General features: G+C 41.2%; 1 protein-coding gene and 1 long non-coding RNA gene across 3 annotated transcripts in view; one reads left to right on the top strand and one right to left on the bottom strand.

The window, feature by feature from the left end:
• LOC116961325 lies at positions 1-23,660 on the bottom strand. Its single transcript, XR_004406952.2, has 2 exons — positions 23,577-23,660; positions 1-1,283 (listed from the first exon to the last, which is right to left on the bottom strand). It is a non-coding gene; the product is annotated as an uncharacterized LOC116961325 (long non-coding RNA).
• BCL2 (BCL2 apoptosis regulator) overlaps positions 1-27,896 on the top strand; it is a 96,402-nt gene extending 68,506 nt beyond the window's left edge. For both annotated transcript variants that reach the window (XM_042806899.1, XM_032991968.2), the window contains one exon: positions 23,081-27,896. In XM_042806899.1, the coding sequence (XP_042662833.1) occupies positions 23,081-23,215 (135 nt within the window). In that variant the 3' untranslated portion in view covers positions 23,216-27,896. The remainder of the gene's footprint in view (positions 1-23,080) is intronic.
• Positions 27,897-27,951: the final 55 nt, after the last annotated feature.

Here is a 27,951-nt window from a genome sequence, read left to right on the forward strand (position 1 = left end):
ACAGTACGGACTGTTTTTATTTACAAGTCTAGAAATACAATTGCTCCCTGCTGGTGTTTACCAACTATACATTCCAAAGCACAAATGAGTCATTTTTACATTGCTCATAGAAAATAAAAAAAGGCTTAAACACCCACAAAATTTGCTTACTCTTCAGGTGTAGCCCCCGGAAGGGTGAGGACAGCTTCCGCCATATTCTGGTTGGAAATATCACTCACATGACTATTGGAAAGTCAAACAGTTCCTACCGTGGATAGGTAGGAAATGGCCATGAGGTCAAATCCTGAGGAGAGTTTTAAAAAAAGGCTGGAATTCAGAAAGTGTACTTGACTTCAGTAAGGCCTTTTCATAGCACGTTGTCAAATGATGCTACACGTTGTTCGCAGAATTGAGCCAGTCTTTATCCACACAAATATGAAGTTAGATTTTGTGATGCACTCGTGGCTGTCTGCAAACTGATACAGATGGTCATTTTGTTCAGAACAACATGGACAAAAGTATCCCAGAAGTGAAGCTCAAAATACCCGCATTGCTCTAGTGTGCCCCTCCTTCTCTTTCCATCAATGCAAAACTACTCACAGGCTTGAAAAGATAAACAGTGATCAAAAGACCGAAGTGTGATTTACTGGTGCAAGATGTTGTTTTAGCCCAACAAACAGTAGCTGTGTTTAGAGGTGAGTATTGCCAAGGGAGCCCGAGGCGGTGCTTGCTTACTAAATTGGGTAAAATGCAGGGATTTCACCAAATGCAAATGACAATGAACAATATGTATGACTCAATATATCCGCTATGCTTTCAATGTGCAGTCAGAGGGTGGTATAGCTGACCTTTTAAAGTGATGCTTTTCAAACCACATTGTTATGATTATCAAAGTGTTCATTTTAGAATACAATATTTGGACCCACTCCCGTTAATATTCTCATGTATCGTTTGAAGGCTGTTTTCCCAGCTGTTTATAAGAAAGTACTTCCAGGCAGCCCCTAGATTGTCATACTTTTATTTCTGTGTCTAACCAGGGAACAAAATTTGCCGTCAGTTCTCTGAGGCTTAACACACACCTCTGGAATACTTCAAGTCATCTATGGAATTAGCTAAAATAAGTTTGATGGTGATTTTGCGAGTCCTTCCTGTGTGCCAGAAATAGTCTCTGAGAACAATGTGGGGCAAAAAATATTCTCTGCTCTTTAGCCTCAGCTTCCTTCTATCTAAAAGCCGTCAGTGGCATCACAGGCGGTGCAGAGCAGATCCCAGCACAGCTGTGGGGTGACTCCAGTTTTGCAGTACTGCAAGAGAAAGAAAAAAAATTCTGGCATCAAATTTGTAAGCTTAAGTGTAGAAAAGGAAAAAAAAAAAAAAACAATAATGACAGCACATCTCTTAACGTGGTCAGCCCAAGGCCAGCAAACAGACTGGAACAAGGCCCCCCACAAGTCCGAAGAGAGGCAATTTTGCTGGGATGCATTTCCTCCCTGTCCTCCATCAGCCAAGCCAAAAACTTAACAGGAAAAAAAAAATAAAAAGGAAGCCGTACAGAGCCATTTGGCTGCGCAACGGTTCTCATTACAAATAAATAGGCTGGGCCCAGCTCCTCCGTGGTGCGGGGACTCAGCGCGGTTCTCGGGGGCCAGGCGAGAGGCTGGGCTGGGGCCAGTGGTGGCCACCGTCCTGGTGCCCGCAGCGCTGCTCGCCCCCAGCAGCCACCCCTCTGGCCCGAGAGGGGTCTGGCACAGGCTGGGCCGGCCGCAGTTAAAAGCTCAGCTTTCCTGAAGCATGGGCCGTGACGGTCAGACACCCGATCGGGTGAAGAGTTAAGTACTAAAAAAAAATAGCAGAATCTTTGATCGGGTTGAGAATGCCTTATTTTGATCATGGAGGTCAGACACAGACATGGGAATTCCCCCAAGTTGGTTTATTTGCAGATTTGTTCAGACAGTTTCTTTTTTTTTTTTTTTTTTTTTGACAAATCAGCCTTTTTTTATAATAATCTCATCTTGAAACTTGAGAGGAAGGGAATGTATGGGTGAGCAGCTAATATCAGTGAGTTCTGGAAACTCCCTTATTATGGTCTCTCTCATTTAGCAGCTGTACTGTTTTGATGCTTTCATTACATTAAAAAGTTATTTGAAAATACTGCCAATAAAGTAACTTCATCTGTTCCAGTAAAATTAGCTTCAGCTCACCGTAAATTTCAGAAAAGCACTACTAAATAATATTAATATACAGGCAGCAGGGCTTTGATGTAGTCTAACATAAGGAAGAAAAACCTCAGAGGTGTTAGGATCAGAGAAGGCAAAGCTATTTTCCTTTTTCTTTACTGATTATTCTCCTGGTTCAAATAGAGTGTGTATGTAGATGTAAACATTGGTTTAAAATTAATTTTAAAATATCTCTTTATACAAAGCTATATATTTACTGATTTAAATCATACCCATCTGGACATGTTTATCAAAATCAATCCTTGTCTACTATAAGCCATTTGCTGCCATTGCCACCCACTGGCCAGGGACAAATAACCATCCTGTTACTGACCCAGATCAACAAATATCCTGATTAAACAGACATATCTTGCTACACATCCAATTGCTTCCTATACAGCATCTTGCCTTTAATACAAAATCTGGCCAGCTTTGTACAAATTTTATTTACTGATTTTATCTTCAAAACAAAAGTCGTCGTCTGGGAGAGGGGCAAGGGGGAGGGAGTATGTTTTGCAGACCGCTAACTCTGATCTGGTAGTTTCATCCCTCTCTTGTCTCTTTAAATGTACTATTTAAAAAAACAAAGGATCTTCTCCTTTTATGTTTCTGTAATACAAGACACAGGTTTGCAATATATAGTAAAATAATAAAACTACAGGCTGTAGGGAGCCATTTTTCTCACACAGAGGTCAGCATACACGGTAATACTTTGGATTAAGGATTAAATTACTAGAGGACTGTAATAACTAACCTTATTTATCTCTTCTCATTTTCTTAAGAGTATCACAAAAAGAAATATAGCAATCACAGCTTAACACTGGAATCCTTCTCTACTTTAATCACAGTCCTCTATGTACTGTGATTTGGTGTGCTATTTTGTACTAATCATACTAACAATTTTACTAATCATATCTGTTGTTGTTGCTGGTTTACCACTTTCCATCACAATTGATTTTAGGGCCCAATATCTGGGCCTTTGAAACAAATTTGAAAAACTGATATAACCATGATTCTTCCTAGGGGAGCTGCTCTTCACTCACATTCCTCTTTTCAGTGCTTTTCAGTACCATACAAGGTACATACCACAAATGCTGAGATAGTCTTCTCTACAAATGGTTAATCAGAGGCAAAGAAAGGCAATAATGTTTTGTTGTCTGCATCATTAGTAAGGGGGAAGGAGGTGAAGGACTTAGCAGAACAACTGCATCTTTTGTTTTTAAGTTCTTTGGAACAATTCTGCCAGGCAGCGTGTTTTCCCTCTGTTTCATTTGTCTTTGTTATTTTCCTATCTAATTAAAATTCTGCAATGCTGTCAGGAAATTGTTGTCCGTTTAAGGTCACAAACAGCTTCTGTCCTAATGAAATATGAATTGCATTAGTTAATTGAATTGTGCACTTATTGTGTTTTGTGAATGGACTGAGCTCACTTATATTCTTAATATATACAGAGCATTTTATCAGTCTAGGGAACATGTGGACATAGAACATGCTGCTATCATTCTTTGCTTCACAATAGGGATATTTAATTGGCAACAGACAGGGCTAAGAAGTATTTGTGAAGGACAAGAACTGCAAGATCTCACACAGGCATCTGCTAGCTCAGATGAGATCGGCTCCTCAGTGGTCGGGGGTCAGGTCACAGTCTCGAGCAGAAAGCTCAAATAAACCCATATTATGCACAGTGTCTCTGTGATGTCTATAAAGATAGGAAGACCCAAGGAAGAGTAATGAAATATCTGTGGCCTTCTGCAGAAGCAGGCTTTTTGGGTTAAGTGAACCTCGTAATTGAAACCCTCAGCACACAGTCTAGACCGTTCTTCTCTTCCAGGATCTGCCTGGTCTCTGTGCAGATGCTACCCTCATACCCCTGGTAACACCAGGAGCTTAGCTCCAGGGTGCTTTTCACAGATGGGGGGCTCTTCTTTGAACGGTGGGAAAGTTCAGTTCAGCACATTGAGGACCTGCCCGAAGTCAAATGAAAACAGGGGAACTCTGTGCTGACCTCAAGGCTGTGGCTGGAACAGGTGCTTAAGGGACGTGCAGGCTCTAGCACTCAGCCTTTACAATGCCTAAGATGAATATATTGCATCTGCAACCACTCAATGGTGGATTCCACTAATGAACCAGACTATTTCAGAGGACAGTCATTAGTTGGGAAAACAGTAATGGAATAGTAGATTTAGTTTCTTTACATGGGTCTTGATTTATCACTTAGTTGTTCAAACCATTCAGAATTACAGATACATACACATGTATTGATGTATATAAAAATATATATAAAATATACATATGTGCAAGATACAGATACGCCTATAGGTATATCTCAAATGTTTAGCCTTACATAGATTTATTTACAGAGAAAAGTATGTTTGGACTCTGCATAACTTATGTAAGATAATCGATCTGAATATGGTACCTTCCAGTTACTCTTTAACTTGGCAGGTGTGGAGAGATATCTATTGTTCTGTCAGATAGTGCCTCCCTTAGCTTGAAATGGTATTTCATTCAACAGTAAGCTGAAAGAACAGATAAGCAATGGTCAGGCTGAGGAGCCGTTGAGAAATTTCTTCTTGTTATCATTTTCCACTTAAAGACTGAGGAGATATGCAAATGCCAGTGGCAGCCTTTCTTCTGCTACAGCAAACTAATGCAGGAATATAAAACCACTGAAGATAAACACAGCTAAAGTTGACTTGCCATGATACACAGTTCCCAAAGGGAAATACCACGACGTTTTCTACAAGAGTTAACAGAGGAAGGAGTATCTATCCTTGATGTGATCGGGCATGGACAACCCCTTTGTGGGGGACTTCCCAGCTCTGTGCACATGCAGAACCACCCGTAATTTCCCGCTGCGGGCGATCCTCCACAGCTGCTGTAGCGCTCACCTTCCAGGAACACTCCTCCACATGGCCCAGTCAAGCACTTCATTACCACCATCCACAGATGATGCACTTAGATACCGAGATTAAACGAGGCATTCTCACTGGGGTCTGTAGGCAAGAGGCAAGGACTTTCCGTATACACTCAACAGAGGGAGGTTTCTCCAGAGGGCAGCTCGGGGTTAGCCACATGAAGCGGCTTCTTCTCTGAATCACCTCCTGCAAGAGTTTTTCTCTCTCTCTCTCGATCGTTGTATTTGCTGAACCTAAGGGGACCCGCCTCTGGGTGTAGTTGTTGCATTGCAGAAGTGCTTCAAGCAGATGAGTTTTCCTGCACTCCTCGATCCCTCCAAGACAGTCACACCTGCTAAAGCTTCTGACTAAGGAATTTCCCTCCTAGTGCCCGTATCACTCAGTTATCTCCTCTCTCTCTCGCTTTGAATTTTCTGCATTTACCACAGTACCGACAGCTCTAGCTGAGTTACTGTTGAATATCCCTGCCCACACGAAAGGGCTCGGGAGGTGAGTAAGAAGGGGTGGGTGTCTGCAAAGGTTTGGTGAGGTGCATCCTGACAGAGTCACGGCAGTGGGCAAATGACTGAGAGCGAAAGTGGTGGGATGGGGCGTGAAGGGTGATTGACAGTGGTTGCTTAGTGGTCTGAAAAGAGGTGAGTGAAAGTACTTGGGTGGGGGGAAGGGGAGTTTGGGAAGCACGGCTGACCGTGAGAAAGACAGCACCGTGTTACCAGTGGCACAGTATGGGTGTATGGGCTGTATTCTCTTCCGTGAATGCAATTTTAAAAGACTTGATGTCATTAAAAATATCCACGTACTTCTACCTAAAAACGTGTAACACAGTGATGTATAATTAAGGGGGAAGGAAATGAAAGAGATTCAAGGAAGGTTGAGAAATATAAATAAACTGAGAAGTGCTCTAGGGAGAGTAGAGAAGAAGCAAAGACCTACACAGCCTTGCAGACTTCAACACGGCTTTGTTGCCTTCTGCAGCACCATCACGTGCAGGGAGGCAGCCTGGGGCCCTGCTCCTGTGGTGGCCCTCCACAAGAACACCCGCGCTCAGGCTGCCCTTCTGCCCCTGGGTCCGGCCACAGGATCCAGTCGCCCATCTGAGGCTTGGTGGAGCCTTACCCGCCCCAGCACCATCAGCCGTGGCTCTGTGGCCTCCTCCAGCATCCTCCCCAGCCCCGTGCGGTGCAGGGATGCCTCTCTGGGTCACAAGGGATGGTCCCCAGAGCAGCCTGGGACAGCCCACTCCCCTGCTGGAATTAATTCAATTAGAAAACACAACTAACTATCACAGTCATCTGTAGCTGGACAAAGGAGTGAAGGCAGCCATACATGAACAGTAGCATTTTATACCCTGGCACAGGTTTATATTCGGCATCATTAGCCGGTTGTTTAGCTTTATTTTCTGTTAAATAAGGAACACAGCTACCTTTTTTTTTTTTTTTTTTTTTTTAATACAGCCTCTCAAGTACTATTCCTTCTATCTCAATGAAGCACATGGATAAACCAAATTTTTATTCTGTTTACTTTTTAGTTTCCATTATATATTTTATGAAAATGTTCTTTTCAATATTAAAGAACTTGCCCGTTTTAAAAAAATCTGTCTTGAACTTCTTTTCTTAACCTTTTATTATGACTAGCATTTAACTTCCAGCAACTTCTTTTTAATACTAAATAGTCACATTAGTTTTCCAGATAAAAAGTCATGTTATACTTTTTTCTTAAGTTAAAGGTGCTATGTTGCTAATTTTTAAAAATTTCTATACAAATCTTGTTTTAGGAATCTATGGGTATTGTCTCAATCAAAGTCTTTTTTAGTTAGATGAACAGTAAGAAATTTAGAAAAAATCTTTGTAAAACACTGAAGGACACAAAACTCCCCTGCTCAGCTAATACACAAGTATTAGAAATTGCCCTTCACCAAAATCATGATCAATCCAGCACAGACTGTGCCTGTGCTCAGCACCACATGCTTTAGATGAAGGCAAAGAAATGCCACAAGAGGCAGATTTAGGATAATCTCTTCTCTCTCCCCTTGTCCTACATAGTCCCCTTGAAGACCTCACAATAACTGATTTAATCCTTAAAGCATAAGGCTTCCAATATTATTATTATTATCATCATTATTGTTGTTGTTGTTACCACCGTTATTACTACTACTACTACTACTACTACTACTACTACTACTATTTTGGAATAACTGTTAGCAACTTTTGTTTACTAAAGAAATATTTAATTATTCTTTGAAGCCTGCTAAACTTGCTTCTCAACATCCTGTAGCAATCATCTAATTTAAATACTTTATGTAATAAAATGGTCTAATTGTGGATCCCATGCAAAAGTACATCCTCTCACTAGCTTTGAATTTCCTGTCTTTCCTTATGTAATTGAAATCCCTCTACTCCTTGCATAATGAGGACCAGGAGTGCTGAATCTCTATGCCTAAATTCTCTTTCCCTGTCACTCATTCACTCCTTGTTCAGTTAGCTGGTTACTTACAGTATGGTTAGTTCCAGTGCCCTCCCTATTGAAAAGGTTTTTCTATGTTTATAGTCTGATTGCTCTACTCTGACTGATCAAATAAATAGTGCAGAAAATTCAAACAGAGGTTTCAGAAACTATTTTTTAAATCGCAACAATTTTAGTTATATTATTAGAAATTCAATTATTATGAATGCATAATAACAATATTTTAGCAATGGGATGAGGAATTTAACTTCCTCTGTCCCCATTCAAATTGTAGGTTTGCAATGTATTACTTGGCCCAAGACTTTCAACTTCCAATGCTTGGCACCTACCTAACTTCAGACAACCAAGGCAGGAGGTCCCTTCTGTGAAACTCAGTCTGTTCATTTGGGTGTCTACTCATGGGTTTAGGAATCTAACTTGAAAGCATATTTTTGGAAGATTTAAGGAAATGGGATACATTACAGTAAGCATGAAAAAGAACTATCTCGGGCAATACAGCACTGACAGCTATTTGCCCAACCCAAAGCCCACCACTTTATGAAAACTTAAGCAAGTAAGTAAAAAGATAGTAACTCATATTTTGACTAGGGAACTGGTTAAAGTATCTTACCTTCTGCTAAGGACCCTTGATCTTGTAAGAAGCTTCTGCTTCTTTACTTTCAAATATTCTGAAATCCCACAGATGTCAGTGAGAAATTGAGGAAGCTCAGAAGCTGAAAGGTCATTTGGGAGGGGAAGAGTGGCGCTCAGGCACAAGCTGGCCAATGCTTTGTTTTAAGAAGCCAGCCTCCTGATGGAAGAGAAGCTCAGCTACAGAGCGGAGGGTGGGATCATCTCTCTCTGGCAGGAAATGTGATTCTTTCCCACTGAAGATGGCTTTTGCCACTGGTTAGAATGAGACTGGCGAGACAAACGCCCCCAGTTGTCCCCAGGAATGCAGTCGTGAGGAACATGAACTCAGCAAGCTGCTTAATTTCAGCCAAAACAATGGACAGCATGAGACACTGGATGAGCTTTTCTTACCAGTAAGAGAGACTGTCTGGGAACTAACACCATTTGGCCAGATAGAAAACTCTGGGTCTGAGACAAAGCTAACGGCTTTGACGCAGTTGTTCCCAGTTCCATGTGCACGCCTGATGAGGCAGTGAGATCTATGCCAGTTCTGAGTGTGGCCAGAAAAGACTGTGCAAGAAGGCGTTTTAGTTTGTTAGATAGTGAGGAAACCTCCCGGGGAAAGGAGAGCCTAGAAAATAGAGAGGACCAGAACAGAAGTAGATCCTGCAAATAAGCCAGAAGTTATGAGGATCTGGGGAACATATTAGTCAGATATGTCTATTAAAGACATCTGTATATATGGCAGCATCTTGCAAATTCAGAGAACACGATGCCAATTACGACCATTGGAGAGTCGTAATTTTGGTAAATGCATAAAAGGGAATTCAGTAAAACTGGGAAGGTATCAGAAAAAGGAGTTGAATAAGTGTAAGTATTTAGACAAATATAACAAGCTTAAAAGCAAAAGAACAATCAGAATATTTTGCTGTGGAGGATGATTTCAGTAATAATAGGCAGTAGGGAAATGTAGTGGAACAACACCATTATCTACCTACAAACTGTTCAGGAAAGAAAGACTGGGCCACAGAGGCAGAGGAGATGCCGATGTATAGAAGGATAACATGAACGTTATTTAACCGAACTTTAAGTGGGAAGGACTATGCAACTGAATCTCTGAAGAGAAATAAATAAATGCTAAACTAGACATTCCAAAGCATTTTAACAACTTTTGGAAAGTAAAGACATTAGCAGGTCTTTGTTGCTAATATCCAGCTTATGAAAAGGAAACAGAGTGAGCATGTTGAACTCAAAAGAACTGTTAACAAAATTGTGGTAATAGGGACTTTGGCTACTCCGCTGTGCTCGGCCAAATAGATCAGGAGACACACAGATTAGAAGAGAGATTTCTTGATGTGACAGCATCTTGGAAAAGTGACACACAAAAGGAAGAAACTAATCTTAACTCGAGTATTAATCACAAACTGATTGCATCTGACTCTCCAAGTCTTAACAACTAAGTGGACCATAAGGCTAATTCAGTATAGCAGCTCCTATGTTCATGGTTCATACCTTTTGTCTCTTCCAGGTGATGCTATTTCATTTTCTTTCAAAACCGTGACATAAGTATGTATTTTAGTATCAAAGAAATTCAACAAAGAGCAACTTCATCATTCTTCTCCTAAACCTACCCTTAAAAATTGGCCAGAGGTGCAGTAGTAAACACAGCTTTATGAGCTGTTCCTCCTCACGGGAGTGTGAAAGCCTTCAGAGAGGTTCTCATATGGCTCAGCAGCTACCAGCTTCTTGATAAAAGCCATAGACACACTGCACATATTAGGATTCACTGAGCAGGGCTGAACTACAGCTGTGCAGTGCCCAGGTATCCCTGCTTTCCGAGCACAGTTTTGTGTTGGCTTCAGAGCAAACCAGACACAACTGGTGTTTGTACTAAGCCTTGTTTCAAACACTCCTACCCAACCCTGATTGTTCCTAGAGGAACACCACCCCATCTTAGGTCTATTCAAGACACAAACTGGGTACTGGAGTCTCACCAAGTACTAGGCAGGGCTGGTCTTCACTGCAAGCTACCACTGTGTCACAACACAACCTTTAAGAGTCCCCTTGGCACAACGCCCACGGTGACTTGGCAATTACATCCACCTAGGCTACATTCAGCATTGTGGCAGCCAGCTGCAGTTAAAACCTGCTGGGACCACAGCTCAAGCACGATTAGCTGGCACGGTGACAATCATGCATTTGTCTCCGCTACCTTCAACCCTGTGGACAGCAATAAGCAATATACTGGCAAGAAAAGGCATAACTTGTGTATGCACAAATGCTTTGCGGAAACTGTGCAAGGAAGTACTGGATGCATGAAAATGAATAGTGAAAACAGAGGTAATGAAGGAAGGAAGGTTACAGTACCATAGGAAGAAGGAATCGCACAAGGAATAGCTGAAGAAACACGCATGAGAAGGAAAGCAAGTACATGAACAAAGCATGGGAAAAAAACCCAGTGAATGAAAGGGGTGCAAGTTAAGAGGTACAATTTGGGAGTGGACAAAGATAACAGACTAAAACCAATGTATAGGGTCAGGCAGGCATAGCCTCTCTAACCCTTCCGTGGTTGTTACATACGTGGGAAGGCCATTTGGATAGGACAGAAAATATTAAGCAAAAAGGATGAAAAGGAGCAGTGTATTTTTTTCCAATAAAAAGCTGTCTGTAACCTATGCTGAAAATGTCTTTTTTCTTCACCTCAAGCATATTAACAGTTTGCTGTATATGGTAGTATCACCGGTGACACTAAGAACACTGGGCTTTAATGAATCAATAGATTTGTTTCATCTTTAACTAATTTGAACCTTTAATCCTCTTGCTTGTGCAAACTCTTCTTCCTTCAGGTCAAAGTATTAAATAGGCTCAAGAAGTAAATAAGGAAATAAATACCAGAAACCCCGTGGGGAAGATTTAAATTAAAGTTTTCTAATAGTCAAATCAACTTAATTCCATGATAACAGGCTCAGTTCAGCTTTTCCCCCCCGCCATCCCGCCAACTCTATGACTAAAGCTGTGGGAATAAATAACCAAAAAAAGGAAGGGGTTTTGGTTTTCCTTTAGTTTCTTGATGCTTGTGTTGCTCTAGATTTTTTTTTTTTTCCCTACTTTAACTGCTGTCATGGTAGACATACAGGAACTTTTAAAACACAAATTTTTGAAAATCAAACACATAGCCCAAAACATCGGCCTGCAAATTTTCCCCCATGTTTCATGCCTGCTTTGCACTCTACTGTACGCCCATGTTGGTTATGCATCTGACTTTTTTTATGGATATAAATTATACTGGTGCGAACGCTTATGTAGACAAAATCTTGCTGATATAACTGTCTTCCACCAACACAACATATTTCAGTTAATGAGTCAGAATACACTTTGATATCAGTATAAATGGTTCCTCCTGGGGGGAGGATTGCTTCTTTACTGTTAAAGTGTAGATAAGTTCTGAACTTCTCTCTTCCCTTACTTGGGCTTAAATCAATCAAACCCATATCTAGTATTTCTTATCCAGAAATAATACAGGTTTTTTTCATCACTTTTTTGACTGCTGGTCCCTGTCTGTGTTCTTGCTTCAATTGTGCAGTCATCAGAAAAGGGTATATCTAAAATCTGCTTAAAAGCAGAAGTTCTGCTTCAAGCGACATCAGCTGCAGAATCAAATGCCTCCAATCTTAAAAGAGAAAGAAAGAAAACTGACTCGAAAGTTTGAAGCTAACAATGGTTTGTAGTTGACCGAGACACTTGTATATAATATTGAGGAAGCAATGACTTTCTGGCCTCCAGTGGAGCATCTCCTAGACAGACAGACAGGCACACAACAAAATGAAGTTTTAATGCCATGAGCTTCTTGAGAATGCTACAATAACATTCTGGCAGACTGGGCTCCCTTGGCTCCTGTGCTTGCTGCAATGTGAACGTCTCTTTCGGTTTAGCGTGATGCTTGGCAAGTTTCCCAACCTTACATTATCTGGGAAAGACAAGAGAAGCTGGTACGTTCAGGGAGCCTTTGAAGAAGCTGCTTCTCAGTTTGCTCAGAGCAAAACAGTTGGCTGCATGTAGGAGAAGTGTTAGGACTGCAGCTTAGACTGCTAGCTTGAAAAGGGTTTAACTGAATTGCATCCAGGCACCGAGATGCTTAGATACTACAGCAATGTGTGTGGTATAAGAACCTAGATAGGAGAAGATTAGATAGCAAATCAAACAGAATTTTGCATGTGATTTCCTGGGTTTGTCTAAACTTATAGCAGCAACAGTTAATTATAGGAGGTTCTGAAGGCAGCTCCTGGGTGGGTTATGTTACTTATACATTAGATTCCAGACATAAATTGCCAGCTGAGAGTGGCAGGGAGCCCCTACTGATGCAAAGCTGATGGAAACCATCCTTGTGCCTTCCCATTCAGGGGCAGAAGCAGCAGATATCAGTGATGGAAGATCTGGGGGAGAAGCAGCACATTGAGAGCAATGGCAGAACTCCAGTGAAAAGAGCATCAAGATGGGCACAGGTCATCTGAAGAGAGAGAGATGCAAGAGGTGGTTGCGTACAGGAGTTATTTGTGGTCATTCTCTAGACGATTGCTGTACCTGCTTCCAGATCTAGTCCCTCTCCTTCTACCACACATGAATCCCTCAGCTCTTGTAATCACTTCCTCCGGCTCTTAAGCAAGGGTAGCTCTTTAATCGCAGATTAATGCTTTAATGAAATTCTTGAGGCTACTTTGAAGTAACTAGGCAAGAGAGACTGGCCTTTCAGCAGCAGCTGCTGGTGCAAGAGTCACAGTGCACGTTGCTGTACGGGGAAGGCGGTGCCACAAAACTGTTCACAGCAGGATCCATCATTTTTTCTCCGGTAGTGCCTCAGGGCACATCTACACAGCACAGCACGGTGCTGCACAGGAGTACTTGAGCTGCCTCTAAACAGTGGTTGCATTAGTTTCACCGCAGGAATAGTTAGCCCAGCTGGAGTATGAGTCTAATATACCTACAGCGCTTGCACCCCTATACCTGCCCCTGAGTGGGCTTGTTCAGTGCAAGGTCAGCTCTCTCTTCCTCTCCACGGAACTGTGCTCTGCTGCATGGACCCACCTGCACTTAGAAGTATTAAAAAAAATAAGTTATAAAGTTTAGGACCTTGTATCAGTTTTGATCTGCCGTTTCCAGTCTGCGGGATCTTATTTATTTTACAAAGTGGGAAAGCTTTCAAGATTGATTTCATAGGTAATGCTGATATCCCTGATTTTGTTTTTTATTCTTTTGAGTATCTGAAATTTTGCATTAAATATCTACTCACTTGGAAACACCAACACATGAAGTAATTACCGATCTTTCCTGCCTAAGTTAACGGCCTTCTCCTTCCTTGTGCTGTTAGTTCAAGGTCACAATGATAGATTTAAATCCTTCATGAATTTTCATCTGACTTGCTGTCCACAGAAATTGTTCATTAAAAGATCCAATTTCCATTGGCATTCTCCCTTTCAAAGGATGTCAACAGGAAATATAAATGCTCAGCCCTTTGTGAATGATCTGCAAGGACATGCAGGCTTATTAAAAAAAAAAAAAGCAGCAGTTAACCAAATCCTTTAGTTTCTGTTTTGAATGACTGGCCATAGGAATGCAGGCTAAGCTGTATTTCAGCTGTTCCCAAGGATGTGTATGTTAACTTGTTGATAGTGGTAGGTACTTCAGGCTCCAGTGACAGCTATGTGACCACTGTGATGATCATTGTCCTGTAGCAGAACCAGCCCCTGCCTCCTCTCAGGAACAGCAGGCACGAAAGAAAACAAAGAGGGGTTTGTTGTTTCAAAGGAGTGGCACCCATACCTCCTGCTTTTTACTGAAAAATAGAGATCCCTATCCTCCCAGCAACCATTAGGTTGTAAGGCATTGCATGACTTGCTCCAGCAATTGATGGGCATGACTGATACTTGGGAGAGCTGAGCCTTCTGCCTTACAGGACCTGTAGAGGATCTGATGGATAGAAGCAAAACTCAATACCCAGATCCCCAGCTTACTTCATTGGGAACTACACATCACCACCAAAAGGAAAGATAAGCCCACCACAGTCTTAAAGTTTCGGCGTTACATTTTTAAAATCCTACCGGTGTCCAAGGTATATGTGTTTCACAGTAAAAATTACTTGGAGTGCACTGTGAATGCACAGACAGATAGCAGTGCGGAACATCTGGTAAAAATAAATTACAGTCTTATTTTGCAAATAAAAGTTCCTAGGGTCTACATGACAAAATCTGGCCAGCATAACTATCTCATGGGGAAAAAATCACATCCCTAGACTACAAAGATAACTATTTTGGCATCATTCCCTTCCCCACTATGTAGACCTACGCAGACTTACACCAAATAGATGAGTCCTTTTGCCAATATAACTAATGTTCTTTGGGAGGTACTTCAACCATGCTGGCAGACTCCTTCAACTGGTATAAGCCATGTCTCCACTGAGGGATTTGGCCAGAACAGTAACACCAGCAAAGCCCCTGAAGTACAGAATAACCCTTTTGCTCCTGCTACTAGTTTCTAACATTTTTTCAGTTTTAAAGCTTCCTGCTAAAAGGAAGCATGCAGAATTTGTATCAGCAAGACATTATTACATTTTACAGAGGAATTAAAGTGTACATATGGGTAGGATGTGTGTCACTTTCAAACATCCCAGTGGTATTTGCTTTTGGAGGGGAGGAGGATTCTACTTCTGCTGCAGGATGGCTGTTGTTTGTTTTGGTGTTGGTTTTGGATGTTGCAGGGGCAGATGTGGTTTGCATTTTATTAATTCTCCATATTTTGGTTTTGCGTGGTGGCATTTGAATAAATCTAATGGTCATAGTTAATGGATTACAACTGTGTATGCAAATGAATTTAAAAGCTGTTTTGAATAACAAAACAAAAACCCCAAAATTCAAGGTTTACCAGCCAACCCTAACCTGTGAGTCCCAACAGGGCAAGGCAACTCAGAAAGCTATCTTGGCTTAAAAGTGGGATCCAGCTCATTGTGGCCACAGGCAGTTTTCACCTGTCCTATTTAGACAGTTCATTTTGTCTAAATTCCCACTTGCCTCAGCCTCTGCAGACTCTCCTCACTCCTTTCCCTTCTCCTTCATCCTTCATTTGTCTCCCAGGTCATGTGCTTTTGCGCACGTGGTGAACAGGACAGAAAGGACGAGAAGGAAGAGGAGTGGAGGGGAGGCGCCCAGACCAAAACCAATCCCTTTCGCGCAGTTGCAGACCAGAAACTTTCCTGTATTTTAATTTCCCGTTACCACTTAGCTGTGAAATGACGAAAACAGGGAGCAAGCCACAAAGAGGCCTCCACTCTTGCGTGCACTGTGTTGGAAGGGGTGCACTTGCAGTTTGCTCCATCAGACTGCCTGACAGCTGGGACATGTCTGCCTCCCCTACAGCTAACGCTGACACACAGTACCCGCTGGAGTACAGCACCCAAGGGCTGACTTAGGAAATGGCGAGGGAAAGCAATGACCAAAAAATGCTGCCTCTTCGCTGCCTCAAATAAGGCTTTTACAGGTGAGCAGAAATGGTTTGGGCTGCTAATGAGGCGTCAGCTGCCAAAGAAAACACATGCGCAAATTCATATTTTCCAGGTGGCTGCTGGTAGAAGTGTAACTGTCCATTGAAGTCTACAGCATGAGCTTTTTTGGCACTTATTCATTAAATTGCAGATTTATCTTGAGGTTACTTTATCATAAGCTTAGCTGTGTTGTCTCATTCCCCCTGTAAATCGGTTGATTGTCACAAGATTTAGAAAAACTGAGAGCCTGCTTCAGGTCACGTGAGGAACGGGTGGCACTTCTGCAGAAGGTGCTGGTGGCTCTGCATGACCTGTTGCTGCTGGAGCACCAAGGAGCACCAGGGCCACCGCTCCACCTCTGCCTCACTCTTGCTCAATGCCGAGTGTGAGTTAGTCAAGCCAGAGGGATTTGGATCAGAACTGTGTTGAGACAACAAACACGGGACGGACTGGTTCCCTGAGGGATGTTAGAACAAGAAGAAGAAAAAAGTATGAGTGGTCCCTCACGGTTCAGCTGATGGGACAACCTGCTCAGACTGGTTCAATTTCACCCTTCTTGTTCACACGCACTCTCTGCCTGTTCTGACCGAGGCTGCCCCGAGCCAGCCCCTCCTCACCAGACCGACAGCCTCGCTGTCTTGCTTTCCTCTCTCTCCCTCCGCTAATACCTGTGCCTCGAGCCAGGCACAGCCGGACACGCTTGCTAAATAAAACCCTCCATGGCCTTGACGACAAACGCTGTGCCACAGCACGCTGAACATCTCTACAAGGAGCTACTTTCGGTTCCCATTTCTCAGGCAGTTATGTGATTTAACTCTTTTGGGGCAGCCCGAGAGCGGCATGGGCAGCTGGAGCAGGCAGGGAACAGAACAGGGGATGTGTTCACATTTCCCTTTACTACCAATGTAACTGCTGCAGCTAAATCTTCAGATTTAGGCTTTTAAATTAGGTAGGCTACTTCCAGCGTAAGAGCGCTCATACTGAAAGTAAGTTATGAGCAAGACGGAGAATTTAGACAAGATTTTGAGAGAAACAGGTCTGCACTGTCATTCAGACCAGTTTTGTCATTATTTTAATTTTAAAGTAATTCTGAAGATTTGACACGGGTCCTAATCCATCTGGCTTCTTTTCAGAAGATGCAGGTGTAAGAGCAGTATTATGGGATGAGTCCCCCCAGTGACTCTGTGACACTTGTTCCCTCCTCCAAAGTGATCCACAAATCCATAAATGGTTGTTTGCTAAGTTTACTGTTGCAGGTGACTGTAAACTCTTTAGAACAGGTGTGATAAGTTTGAGTAGATGAAGAAGAAGGTGGACTACAACTGAGCAGTTCTCAGTGCAACCGAGATTAATGAATATACATGTAGGGATACAGTGGCTTTCTAGTGAGAAGTTACACAGAGCTTTTAGCATTCTACCTAAGTAGGGTACCTTCAGAAAATAAAACCAAGAATGCTGAAGATGCAAACAAACAGCAAATTAGTTGAATAGGATTATCAACCCACAAAAGATCTGAAAAGAAAATTGTGAAGGATCAAGTAGAGCAGCTTCGACCATGTTGTTTGAACATTAAGGATTTTTCCCAGAAGGCCTTCGTACTTTCTTTCTCTCATTAATGCTAATACTGCCCCTTCAGAAGTGGCACCCATTAAATACCACCAGCTAACTGCTGTAGCGACATTACAGCTGTTATGCTGATGCCAGAAATACCTCATTTTAGTGTGGGCCTTTCCAGGAATAAGAAAACAAGGCAGCCTCCACTACGTCTGGGCTTTTGCATATTGCTGAGCCACATCTAACTGAATTAAGTAGAGACGCCAAGACTAAATTACTGAAACATTTCACATGCTGACTCGGTTTAACAAGAATGCAGCCTAGTCTGAACATGGCATGGGTTTCCATGCAAACTGAATGATCAACACCTTACAAATCCTGTGTTTAAAGAGATGGCTTGACCGTTCCCCAAAGCCTGGATTTGCCCTTCATCTTGCAGAGGTCCGGAGGAAATCTGCCTGCCAGCAGGGTCGCTCTCTGGGAGTGTGGAGAGGAGGAACAGTCATCACTGTTACTATAACCACTCACATTTATATATTTCTAAGCATATGCATCAGTTTTCCTGAACAAATCTAACAACGATTAGTCCTTGCTCCTTAGATGTCTCCATCTGAGTGCCATATTTAGTCAGCCTTATGCAAATGGTATTTCCACTGATTTCAATGCACACAGACTTCAGTGAGATCCTGGCAAGACTAGGACCTGCCAGATATACCCTCAAGATCACAGGCTCACCGATGCAAGAATTTATGCAAATAGATAGCAAGGACAAGGAACAAAGAAGTTAGGCAAGACCACTGTGACGAGAACCAGTTTTGTCCAAAGTCAGAAACCTCAGATATCACTGGAGAAACAAAAGGGTATACACCTACCAACTAACACATCAGCTGCAGACCTAGGATTTTATCGGACATTGTGGACAGAGAATTCAACAGAGACCCATTTCTAACACAGGCAAAAGTGAGGGGAGAAAAGAAAAATCTTGATAGTAATTTGATCAGGCGTGTACATGCTGAAGCCACTCCCCAAGCAGGTTCTCTGCCCATGGTCAGCAGGGCTTGTGTGGTGACACCTTCTTTTCCTTCCCATTATAATTCGATAACATGCACCTGGCTGAACTGCCAGCATGTTGGCACTCCCAGGCATAAAAAGATACCAGCCTCTCTAAAGATACCGACCCTGTGAAACACCACACCTCGGCACAACACAGTTAAGGTCTGAGCTGTCCTTATTTGCATGTACTCACAACTTAGGCTTGCATAAAAGACTCATAAACTGTTTGGGAAAAGAACAGCTACAGATTTGTCTATTTTTTGTGTTCCAAGAACTTTTCTCGTTAGCTTCAAGATGACATTTTAATGAGGTTTCACTGCGTAGAAAACATGGGACGATTTAACCACCTCTGTCTGCTCCCTCCCTTCCTCCCTCCCTCTCCAAACTCTTTCTGAAATGAATTACCACTAGGGAATAAAGGCTTTTATGAGAATTTATGTCATTCGTATGGATGCAGGGGTGAGGGAAACGTCATTCAGCTGCTAAACCTTGGCATTAGAGCTTATGCCATTCCGTCTGTACCGTGTGGCAAAACTGCCTTGTTCAGACCAGTGCAAGTTTCTTCAAAAGCCGGGAGCCTGCTGTGTGTTTGTTTGTTTGTTTTGGAGTCACAGAGAGGGCAGCATAAAATAGCAGCAAGGCAATTCCCGTTCGGTAAAATGGAAGTCTTGCTGGCTCTTCATTCAATACAATGTGGCTCAAGAGGATATCCTGCCAACCCAATGATAACGAGGGAAATAAAGTCACTTCCTTACCAGCTGTTTGATTCAGGTAGAAAAAGGAAGCCTTTACTTCCTTGTGTTTGCTCTCCCCACCGCCCCCTCGGTCAGAAATGCCAGGCTGAAACTGCCTTCTCCCTCCGCAAGGAGCGATCAGATCCTGTGGCAAGTACGTACCTCTCTGCGGCCGAGAAGCTATGCCTTGCCTCTCAAGCAGGGGTGAAGGCTGCGTTGCAAAAGGACCGAGACTGAACAAACTCGGCTCAATGTACAAGCAAAGAATGCCAGTGTAATTAAAGATGACATTTGTTTCTTGGATCAGAGCTGCCGAATTTTGGCCAGCAGAAGAGCGGGGCAGAGTGATGCTTTGTTTTGAGACTGCCCTGACTCAGTGCACTATTACGCCTCCTAATCCTCTGAGGGTGACAAACTGCACTTTTGCCCCGGGCTCCCTGAAAATCCCAGGAACTCCAGCCAGGAATACGCTATGTCCTCCATGCATATAGTTGAACAGGCAAGAGGGCAGCCAGGGGTGCCCCCAGGGCAATATTCCTGAGCTGCCAGTCAAGCCCAGGTAGGTGAGGCAGGCATCTCAGGTGCTTTGGTGCCAGGAGGAGCTTAGGCAGAGCATCTTTCCCTTCCCCACTGCCACCCTTCTTGCTTCACAGAAACAGCCGAGATAAAGTTGCTAAGTAAACCAGCAATGGACTGATTTGACTTAATAAAAGCTTCTTAAGAAACTACTTTTTAAAACCTTACTGAGCTGAACGAAGAGTTCTTTTCCAGATAATTTTTAACTGCCCTGAAATAATTTTACATCCAGGATATAACTTTCCATTAACTTTTGAATAGGTAGGTCATAAAAGCAAGGCCTGCAACCATTTTCTTTCCAATTGTGCAAGACTTCAGAAAGGCTGACCAAGCCAGAACTTGCCTCAGTCTATTTGCCAAGGGGACCCTTGCTTTCATTATAAAGAGTGCTTTTCAGAGGACATCAAGTGTTTCAAGCAATTTTCCTAATCTTATTTGTTTTAGCAGAGATTCTCTTATTTTAAACAGACCGGTTTAGGCGACAAAAATCCAGTGACAAATACATGGGTTTATAGGAGGAGGCAAAACTTATGAAACAGTTGAGATTCTCTTTAGCGTTCTCTTTGTGCTAAAATAGCTTTCAGCAACGGGTCATACTTCCCCCCCCCCCCCCCTTCTTGTTTTAGTACATAAAATGGACATGTGTTTATTTAAAACAGGTTTGAAACTTAAACAAATAGTGACAGGCTGTTCAAACAAGCTTCGGAAATAGGCCTAATCAGGATGTTTGAGAAGGGGAGGGGGAATGATCATAAAGAGCTACTTGTAATATATAGTGCAGACACCATTAGGTTGGGTTCATGTTATTGTTGTAGTAATCTCAGATGAAAAAGTACTGCATGCTGCACATTTTTTGTTAACATTCCTCTTTTGAGCCATAGGTTATGCCATGCTTTTGCCTTGTCTTCAACTTTTACTGTAAGCCTCCGTCCATCATCATACCCAATGCCAGGAGCTCTAGCGAATCATTAGAAATGGTCTCCCAGACAAACTGGGAGGAATGTTCCTAAACTGGGACAGAAGGGAGGCACAAAATAAGATCATTTAGATATTGATACTGTGTATGCGTCGGCTGCCATGAATATACAGAAGTGAGACCTTCCCCACAGAAAGAAACCCTGAAAATCTTAACATTAAAATGTTTTCACATGACTTGCATTTCCATGTTGGTTTGTTGGGTTTTGGTTGGTTTGTTTTTTTTTTTTTTTTTCATTTCCTCTCTTTTCCACTCATAATAATATCATCAAGTGTTGAACTTTACCCCGTTGTATTTTTATAAGGCCTGATCTTGAACTCCCTGTACAGACAAAGCTCCCATGGAAGTCAGTGAGTCTGCACTGGCGACAACAGGATTTAGCCCAGTCTGTAACATTTTAAGATATTGTGTTACTTCATAGCCTTAAGGAGAAATAAAAGCAGCTTTCCAAAGAGCTGCACAGAAAACTGAGTGTGCTTTTTCAGCTCTGCAATAGCATAGCAGAATATTAAGGCCAGAGTTTGCAAATGTCCCAGGCAGCTAAGCAAAAGTTGCCAAATTTTCTACGGAATGAAGAGTTTGCATTAAAACATTTCCCCCAAAGGTTAAGCTGCTTTCACTTAAGAATATACCTTTGGAAACCCAAGTTTGAAAATGACTGCCAGGAGGAACAAGCATTGAGAAATAGCAAGAGGCAGACGTATTTTCAGGTCAATCTGTTGGCCAAAGCCTATTGCTATTCCGTTACTGACTCTTACCTACTGATACCCACTCTTACCTACAGCATGCACCAATATTACTTAAAGTAATAACATATTGTGGAAGTAAATACTTATTATTTATTTGAATCTTATTCAGTGTCTAGTGAACAGGAGTCAAAATGGCAAGATATTAAAAAACCTTACACGCCCTCTCGTGGTAAAACCACAAATGCTCTTCTTCTGACAATAACCAGAGATGGCTAATGATGGAGGCTAATTTAACTACATAATTTACAGAAAACTAACTTGGCTGGAAGGTTTATATTAATAATGGGGACCTTCCTGTCCTTAATTGCTGCTGTAAAGCATAACATAGATGCAGTTCTAGAAGGCAGGTTACCTCCTAGCACAGTAACATTACAAAACAGCTCAAGGCACTATAACATAAATAATGTTAACTTCTACCAAAAATGGGAAGTCTAGAGTAATAAAGGTAGAGATGGAACCCTCCACATTAGATAGCTATTTCACGGGTTTATCTCAGTAGTCTGGGAGCAGACCTCAATTGGCTGCACAATAAAAGGGTTGCCCTAAATGATGCTATCTGTTTTGTCACATTTTTAAAGTCATTCAGCTTTGCTATTTACTGCTTTCATGCCATACAGTGTGATTTATCTGTCTCTCAGGAATGCTCTGAAGCTTCATGTTTGTTAGGAATTGCAGCCTGAAAGGAAGGCGTTACGTGCAGAGTGTCACCAATCCGATCACTAACCCAGTCAAACCCCATTGTATTTAGGAGTCACAAACACTTTATCTTTGCTACTTAAACAGCCTTTCCTCTCAGTGCCTGCACGCACCTCCAGCCTCCCCCAGAGCAGCTTTACAGAACAGCTCTCCACACATGAAGGACTGCAGCTTGAGGGAGAAACCCAAGGTGGTTTGGGCTGGGCTGAGGGGGAGGACTCCCCTTACACCTCATGCCAGGTGACTTGTGGGCAGCCATGAGAAGTGGCATCACTGTGTGCCTCTCCACCTCTTTCTCTAGATGAACGTCTTGGCTGTAGGCTGGAGGGCCAGTCAGATTGACAAAACAATCCCATGGCTAGATGGCTCTTTTTGGGCAGGGCTGTCAGACCAGCGGGTTGGTCCAAGAGACCCTACAGCCAGACCACTGCCACATCCGAGGCGTGATTAGCTGGAGCACAGGACCAAGGTGTCACCTGTTTTGGTGACAGTTGTGGAAGACTGCCAAAGGTGTAACACAACCCTAACAGCTTTAGGTTGTATGGAAGAAACATCTGTGGCTACTACACATAGTCTTCTGAATCCATCTCAAGGGAACCAAATAAATACTGCCTTATTTTCAGTGAAGCCGACCAGCAATATAGATGCCCCATGTCCAGTGGAAATGAAAGGTTTGGAGAACGAAGGTCCGTTTACCTCCTTTGTGTATATTTGTATATACAGCATTCAGGAACCAAAATGCTGGTACTTGTATTTAAAAAGGCTCCTGCTGTATTTTCTGGGCATGCCTAAAGCAGAAGTCACAAGTGCAAGTAATTACAGCAATATTTGTAAAGAAATAGGCAGGAGAACTTTGTGCTAAGCACTGCACAAAAACATAGCTCCCAATCACTATTTTAATAGGTTCGTGGGGGGGTTTTTTGTGTCAGCATGATTGCTGGACAACCACTGAGTGTGAAGAAGGCACTCTCCCTCTTTGAAAAAGTTACTGCAATTCTGATATTCCATTATTTCCCTTCCTAGGATGCCTTCGTGGAGTTGTACGGCAACAGTATGAGGCCTTTCTTTGATTTCTCCTGGATCTCTCTGAAGACTATCCTGAGTCTGGTTCTGGTGGGAGCTTGCATCACTCTTGGCGCTTATCTTGGACATAAGTAGAGTCACCCAGTTTATCGTGGATTACAAAAGTCTTTCAAAGCAACAAAATAATATTTTTTTTTTCTGTAGCACAATGATATTTTATGAGCAAAACAAATTCCCAGCTAAAGATTAAATCAGCTATTACTGCCAAAGGAAATATCATTTATTTTTACATTGCAGGAAAATTATTTATTAAAAGATATTTACATTTTAACCTGCTATTTTCAGAAACTCTGCAAGTTGTATCTGTCATCACATCATGTTGTTATTCTTAACCTTAATAAGCCCCAAAGCTTTTTAGGTTCTTTTTTTTTTTTAATTAATGCAACTGGCTGGATTATTTTATCTCTGAAAAGCAAATATACTGACAAAGACCTACCTGCTTTCACTTCCAAGGGCAGTTACTTGAGCTGCTAAATGCTGCGTAATTGTGTTGATTTTCTTTACATTTTCTGGATGGCTGGGGATGATCTGAAAGACAAGGTCAGCATGAACAAAGTTGTCACCCTGTCCTGCTGGCAAGAACTGATGGGAGTAAAAGATTCAACATGGTACATATGCAGAGTCAAGATGGCAACTTCTCGAAGGACACCTGGCTATCCCTACAGGAGAACAGTTGGAAATATGATTGCCTATGCCTTGTAAACATGCATTTTCAAGTTACCAGTTGTGCCATCACATCATAATCACAATACCCTGATACATGTCTACTCAAATACTTTTTTTTTTTTTTAATGGAAGTGTGAAGTTAAATATTTGGGGCTTGAAGGAAATTGTTGTTCCAATGAATTTCTCAGCAGTAAAACGTTTTTTTTGCGGCTACTGACACAGAAACATCAGGAGACCTTAAGTGCCTGCTTCGACAGAGCAGAGCTGGAGTCTGAAGACCTGACCTGTGTCCCACTTTAGTGGGCTCATATCTGCAACTAATCCTGTTTACTTACTGAGTTCCTCCAGGGGTCTGAAACCAATTAGATGCGGTCTCTAAATCCCTGAAAGTTGAAAAAGATCTTAATTTTATTTGGCAAGAAGCAGACCTCAGCTGAGTTACAGATTAGCTCTGACTATCCTTGTTTATCAAACTGGACACCAAAATCAAGTTCATTTTCATAACAGGAAAAGAAAGTGAGCTTTATCCTCCTGCCCCTCGCCCTCAAAATTATTTCATGCTAATAATTTCCTAAGACTGTCTACAGAAGAAAAGATGATGAAGAAACTCCAAATCCTTTCTCTGGACAGAGACTCTTTGACACCTCGATCGCGCAGGTGCCTACTGTCGCTTCAAGCGAAAATAGGGTGGAGGAAAAGGGGGAAGGGGTTGAAGTCGTCTGCTCATATTACAAAATGCAACTCAAGTAAAATTAATGCAGAGTACTCAGTATACAGTTTTATAAACAGACCTGTGTCCTGAAACCAGATGTGTCAATGCATTTTAAAGCAGGGCTTTCTGTGCGCTCGGAGGGGGCCAGGAGTCCTGACGAAGCCGAAGAGTCTGAAGTGTGTCCCACGGGCTGCTCCAAGGCATGGAAATGTTCAGTTTCAAATGTTTAAACCAAGCGTCCCTATTTTTTCTATGAAACTTTTGAAATCTGGGATTTGTGGGTAAATGGACATCCAGACATAAAAAGAAAAGCTTGCAAAACTCTGGATAAAATGTACCTTACAATACATAAGTGCTCTAAGGGTGAAAAAAAATACAGTGAATAAACTGTAGATTCAACCTCAAGATTTCAGACGAATAACTTTGTGGCATTATATGCAAAATATCTCCATTAACTTGGGAATGTAATATGTTCAATGTTAAGGCTGTAGTTGATGTTGTGTCTTCAAAGCTGCTTTTTTGTTTGTTTGTTTGTTTTAAGAGGTGTACATCTCAGCATTTTTACTGCTATTTAGTCGTGGCACCTACACTTTGTATGAGCAAAGATGGAGCAAGCTTACATTTCAAATCTGAAATTACTTTTAATTTTATAGAAAAATAGAAAGTAAATATTTCTAAGAACACAAAAATGTGAAATATGCTTGATTAAAGAAACATGAAAAATCCTACCATCAAACAAAAAGCACCTGCCAGAGTTTTCAGAGTGCTTCTGTCAAAAGTGGGCATGCTCCCGTAGGGTTTGTATGAAAAATATTTTAAATGGGAGCAACCGAATATTGTGGATTAAGTGTGGGCTTTGTTTTTTTTCAGCTTCCAAGCCGAATTTGTCTGCAGCCAATTTCACAACTGGAATTGGCTGGTATCAAGCTGATGTTTCATTTCACAATCTAGTCTTCGTTTCAATTTGTGCCCATATGCCCATTAAAGTTCATGAACTATTAGACCTCAAATTGTTTCAATATTGTTTATTTTATTAAAGGTTTACATTTTCAAAAGTAGTAAAAGAGTAACTATCAATTCCAGTGCTGCTATACTACCAGGATAATTTGAATGGGTTTTATTTTTTAATACCTTCCAATGGCAAAAGTTTTTTAAAGCTGCTTTAGAAATAATATGAAGAAGACACATGATACACATTTAAATAAATACTGAGGATTTTGTGTTCTGTTGTGTCTATTCACTGGACTTCCCAGTGTACTAGTTAATACCAGACAAAAAGTCATGATGACTGTTAATGATTTTATTTTATTAAAGAGCTAATGGAGTTTTCCCATCCTGACTGCAGAATAGTACAGTATTGTGGCTGCATTAGGTATAATGATAGTTGATAATACATTTATTAAGAAACATATTAGAAACATTGAATGTATATAAAAGCTTGAACTTCTTTAATAAAATCCTCTCCTCTCACTCTTGCATTTCTTTTGCAATAATTCCTGTCTATTCTTCATTACACTTTCACATAAGATTCTTTTTTTCCACACAAAATACCTGATAGACTTCATGCTCCAAGACTATGCTTCAGTGAAAATCCATCCTCTGTCACTATGTATGCACACACACAGAGGTGACTGCTCCCAGTATATCCAAGTTGTAAAACCAAAAAAAATAAAAAAAAAGAGGGACACTTCTGAAGTTGTTTAGGTGTGGAAGATCGGAGGACAACAAAGGAAAAAGTCAAGAAGTAGAGGGAAACAAAGAGATCACTGAAATATCCCCTTGGTTAATGATGACTGTTACCTGGAATTTATTCATCTCTCATCCTTTCCATTGAAAAAGGATGATATAAGGGCAGAGTAAAAGATTACAGACACCCCACAATGGCTCTTCTCTATAAAACTTTGTTAATTCTGAAGGCAGTCTCTTGCCAAACAGGAAATCCATAGGAATTTAACAGAAATAGTTGATTTTGCTGTATTCAATTTATTTGTTGTTATTCTTTTTCACTCCATTTATTAAGAAAATAATGAAGGAAGATGTTTTGCTTATGAAAAATAATCTGTAAGATCACCTAAGATCTGGTATAGATCAGTACCTTAGGAACAGATGGAAAAACAAGAAAAAAATTCTGCAAGTTAAGTATTCTGAAATCAGAGCTGACACAGAGGACATTTCTTAATAGAACAAGCACTGGATCCACCAAAGGAGTAAAGGGGCTGTCAAGGTAACAGAGAATATACAGATAAGGAAGGGGGCTGGAAGATATAGAGAATGACATTGGTATGTAAGGAAATCTCGAGTTTCATGTGATGCAGGAGTTCACCCAAGATGGTCTGATAATAAATTTTAACTAAAACCAGTTACAAATGTGTGCACTACATGACTACAATTACTAAAAATTTTCAATCACAAAATTACTTGTAAATTGTTGCAAAATTATCCAATCACTATAAAAGTTCATTGATTTGCTGTTGTGATTGGGGATTACACAGCCTGAGTAGGGTGGCACTAATAAGGAACAATTATGAAAAAGCAACTTTTCTCTGAAACCAGATGTGTGAAGGAACCATGAAGGTGATGCAGTTTGAAGAACACAGACCCAGTACCCCCAATCCTTGCATGCACACAGTCTCCCCAGCTGAGGCAGTGGGAGTCAGCTAGATGTAAGGACTGCATGCTTTGACCCCGAAGCACGACACTGTGCTTAGCTGTGCACCTGCACTCCACAAACCTAGAAGTCTTACTGATTAAAAGTATAGTGAAGTAGAATGTTTAAAGCCTAACTTTTTTTTTTTTTTCCCCTCTCTCTCTTTAAACAAGTTAGCAAAATGACTCATTTGTATTAGGAGTTTATGGCTCAGTACTATATGAAAAATTAAACATCTTTTGACTTATGAGTATAAAAAAATTCTTTCTCATTGCAGAAGCCTAGCTTTGTTTTTCGTTCATATCTCTTTCAAACAAGGCTAAATACGAGGAAGACAAAAGAGCTAATTTAATCTGTATTTGGTTTAAATCACACTCCTATACTAAGTTAATGCAGCTTCATCACATAATGAAATATTTTTCAGTTATACAGCATTAAGAATTCCACACAAAACCTGTATATTTTTATAATTTAAATAGCCTATTTTTTTTTTCTTTTTCTTCTGAATATTTGAATTTTAATTATCACCAGCATAGATGTACATAAGCAGATATCGTTTATCCAGTACCTTTGGATGATGTATGTATGGTAATGTAGTTTGTCAGTTTATCATCATTTAATATGATTATGTTGTTCTTTGTCTTTAAAATGTTATAAGAACATGCTGCCATTAAACTTTCCATGTCTGTCTAGTTAATATTGTGAAAAAATAATAAAGCACACTGTGAGTTGTTTTGCATTTGCATTGTTAAGGATTTGTTGATAAAAAACTACTCAAACATTTTG

The sequence above is a fragment of the Tyto alba genome, unplaced genomic scaffold (genome assembly GCF_018691265.1).
Source record: "Tyto alba isolate M040663 unplaced genomic scaffold, T.alba_DEE_v4.0 Super-Scaffold_48, whole genome shotgun sequence".
Taxonomy (NCBI): Eukaryota; Metazoa; Chordata; class Aves; order Strigiformes; family Tytonidae; genus Tyto; species Tyto alba.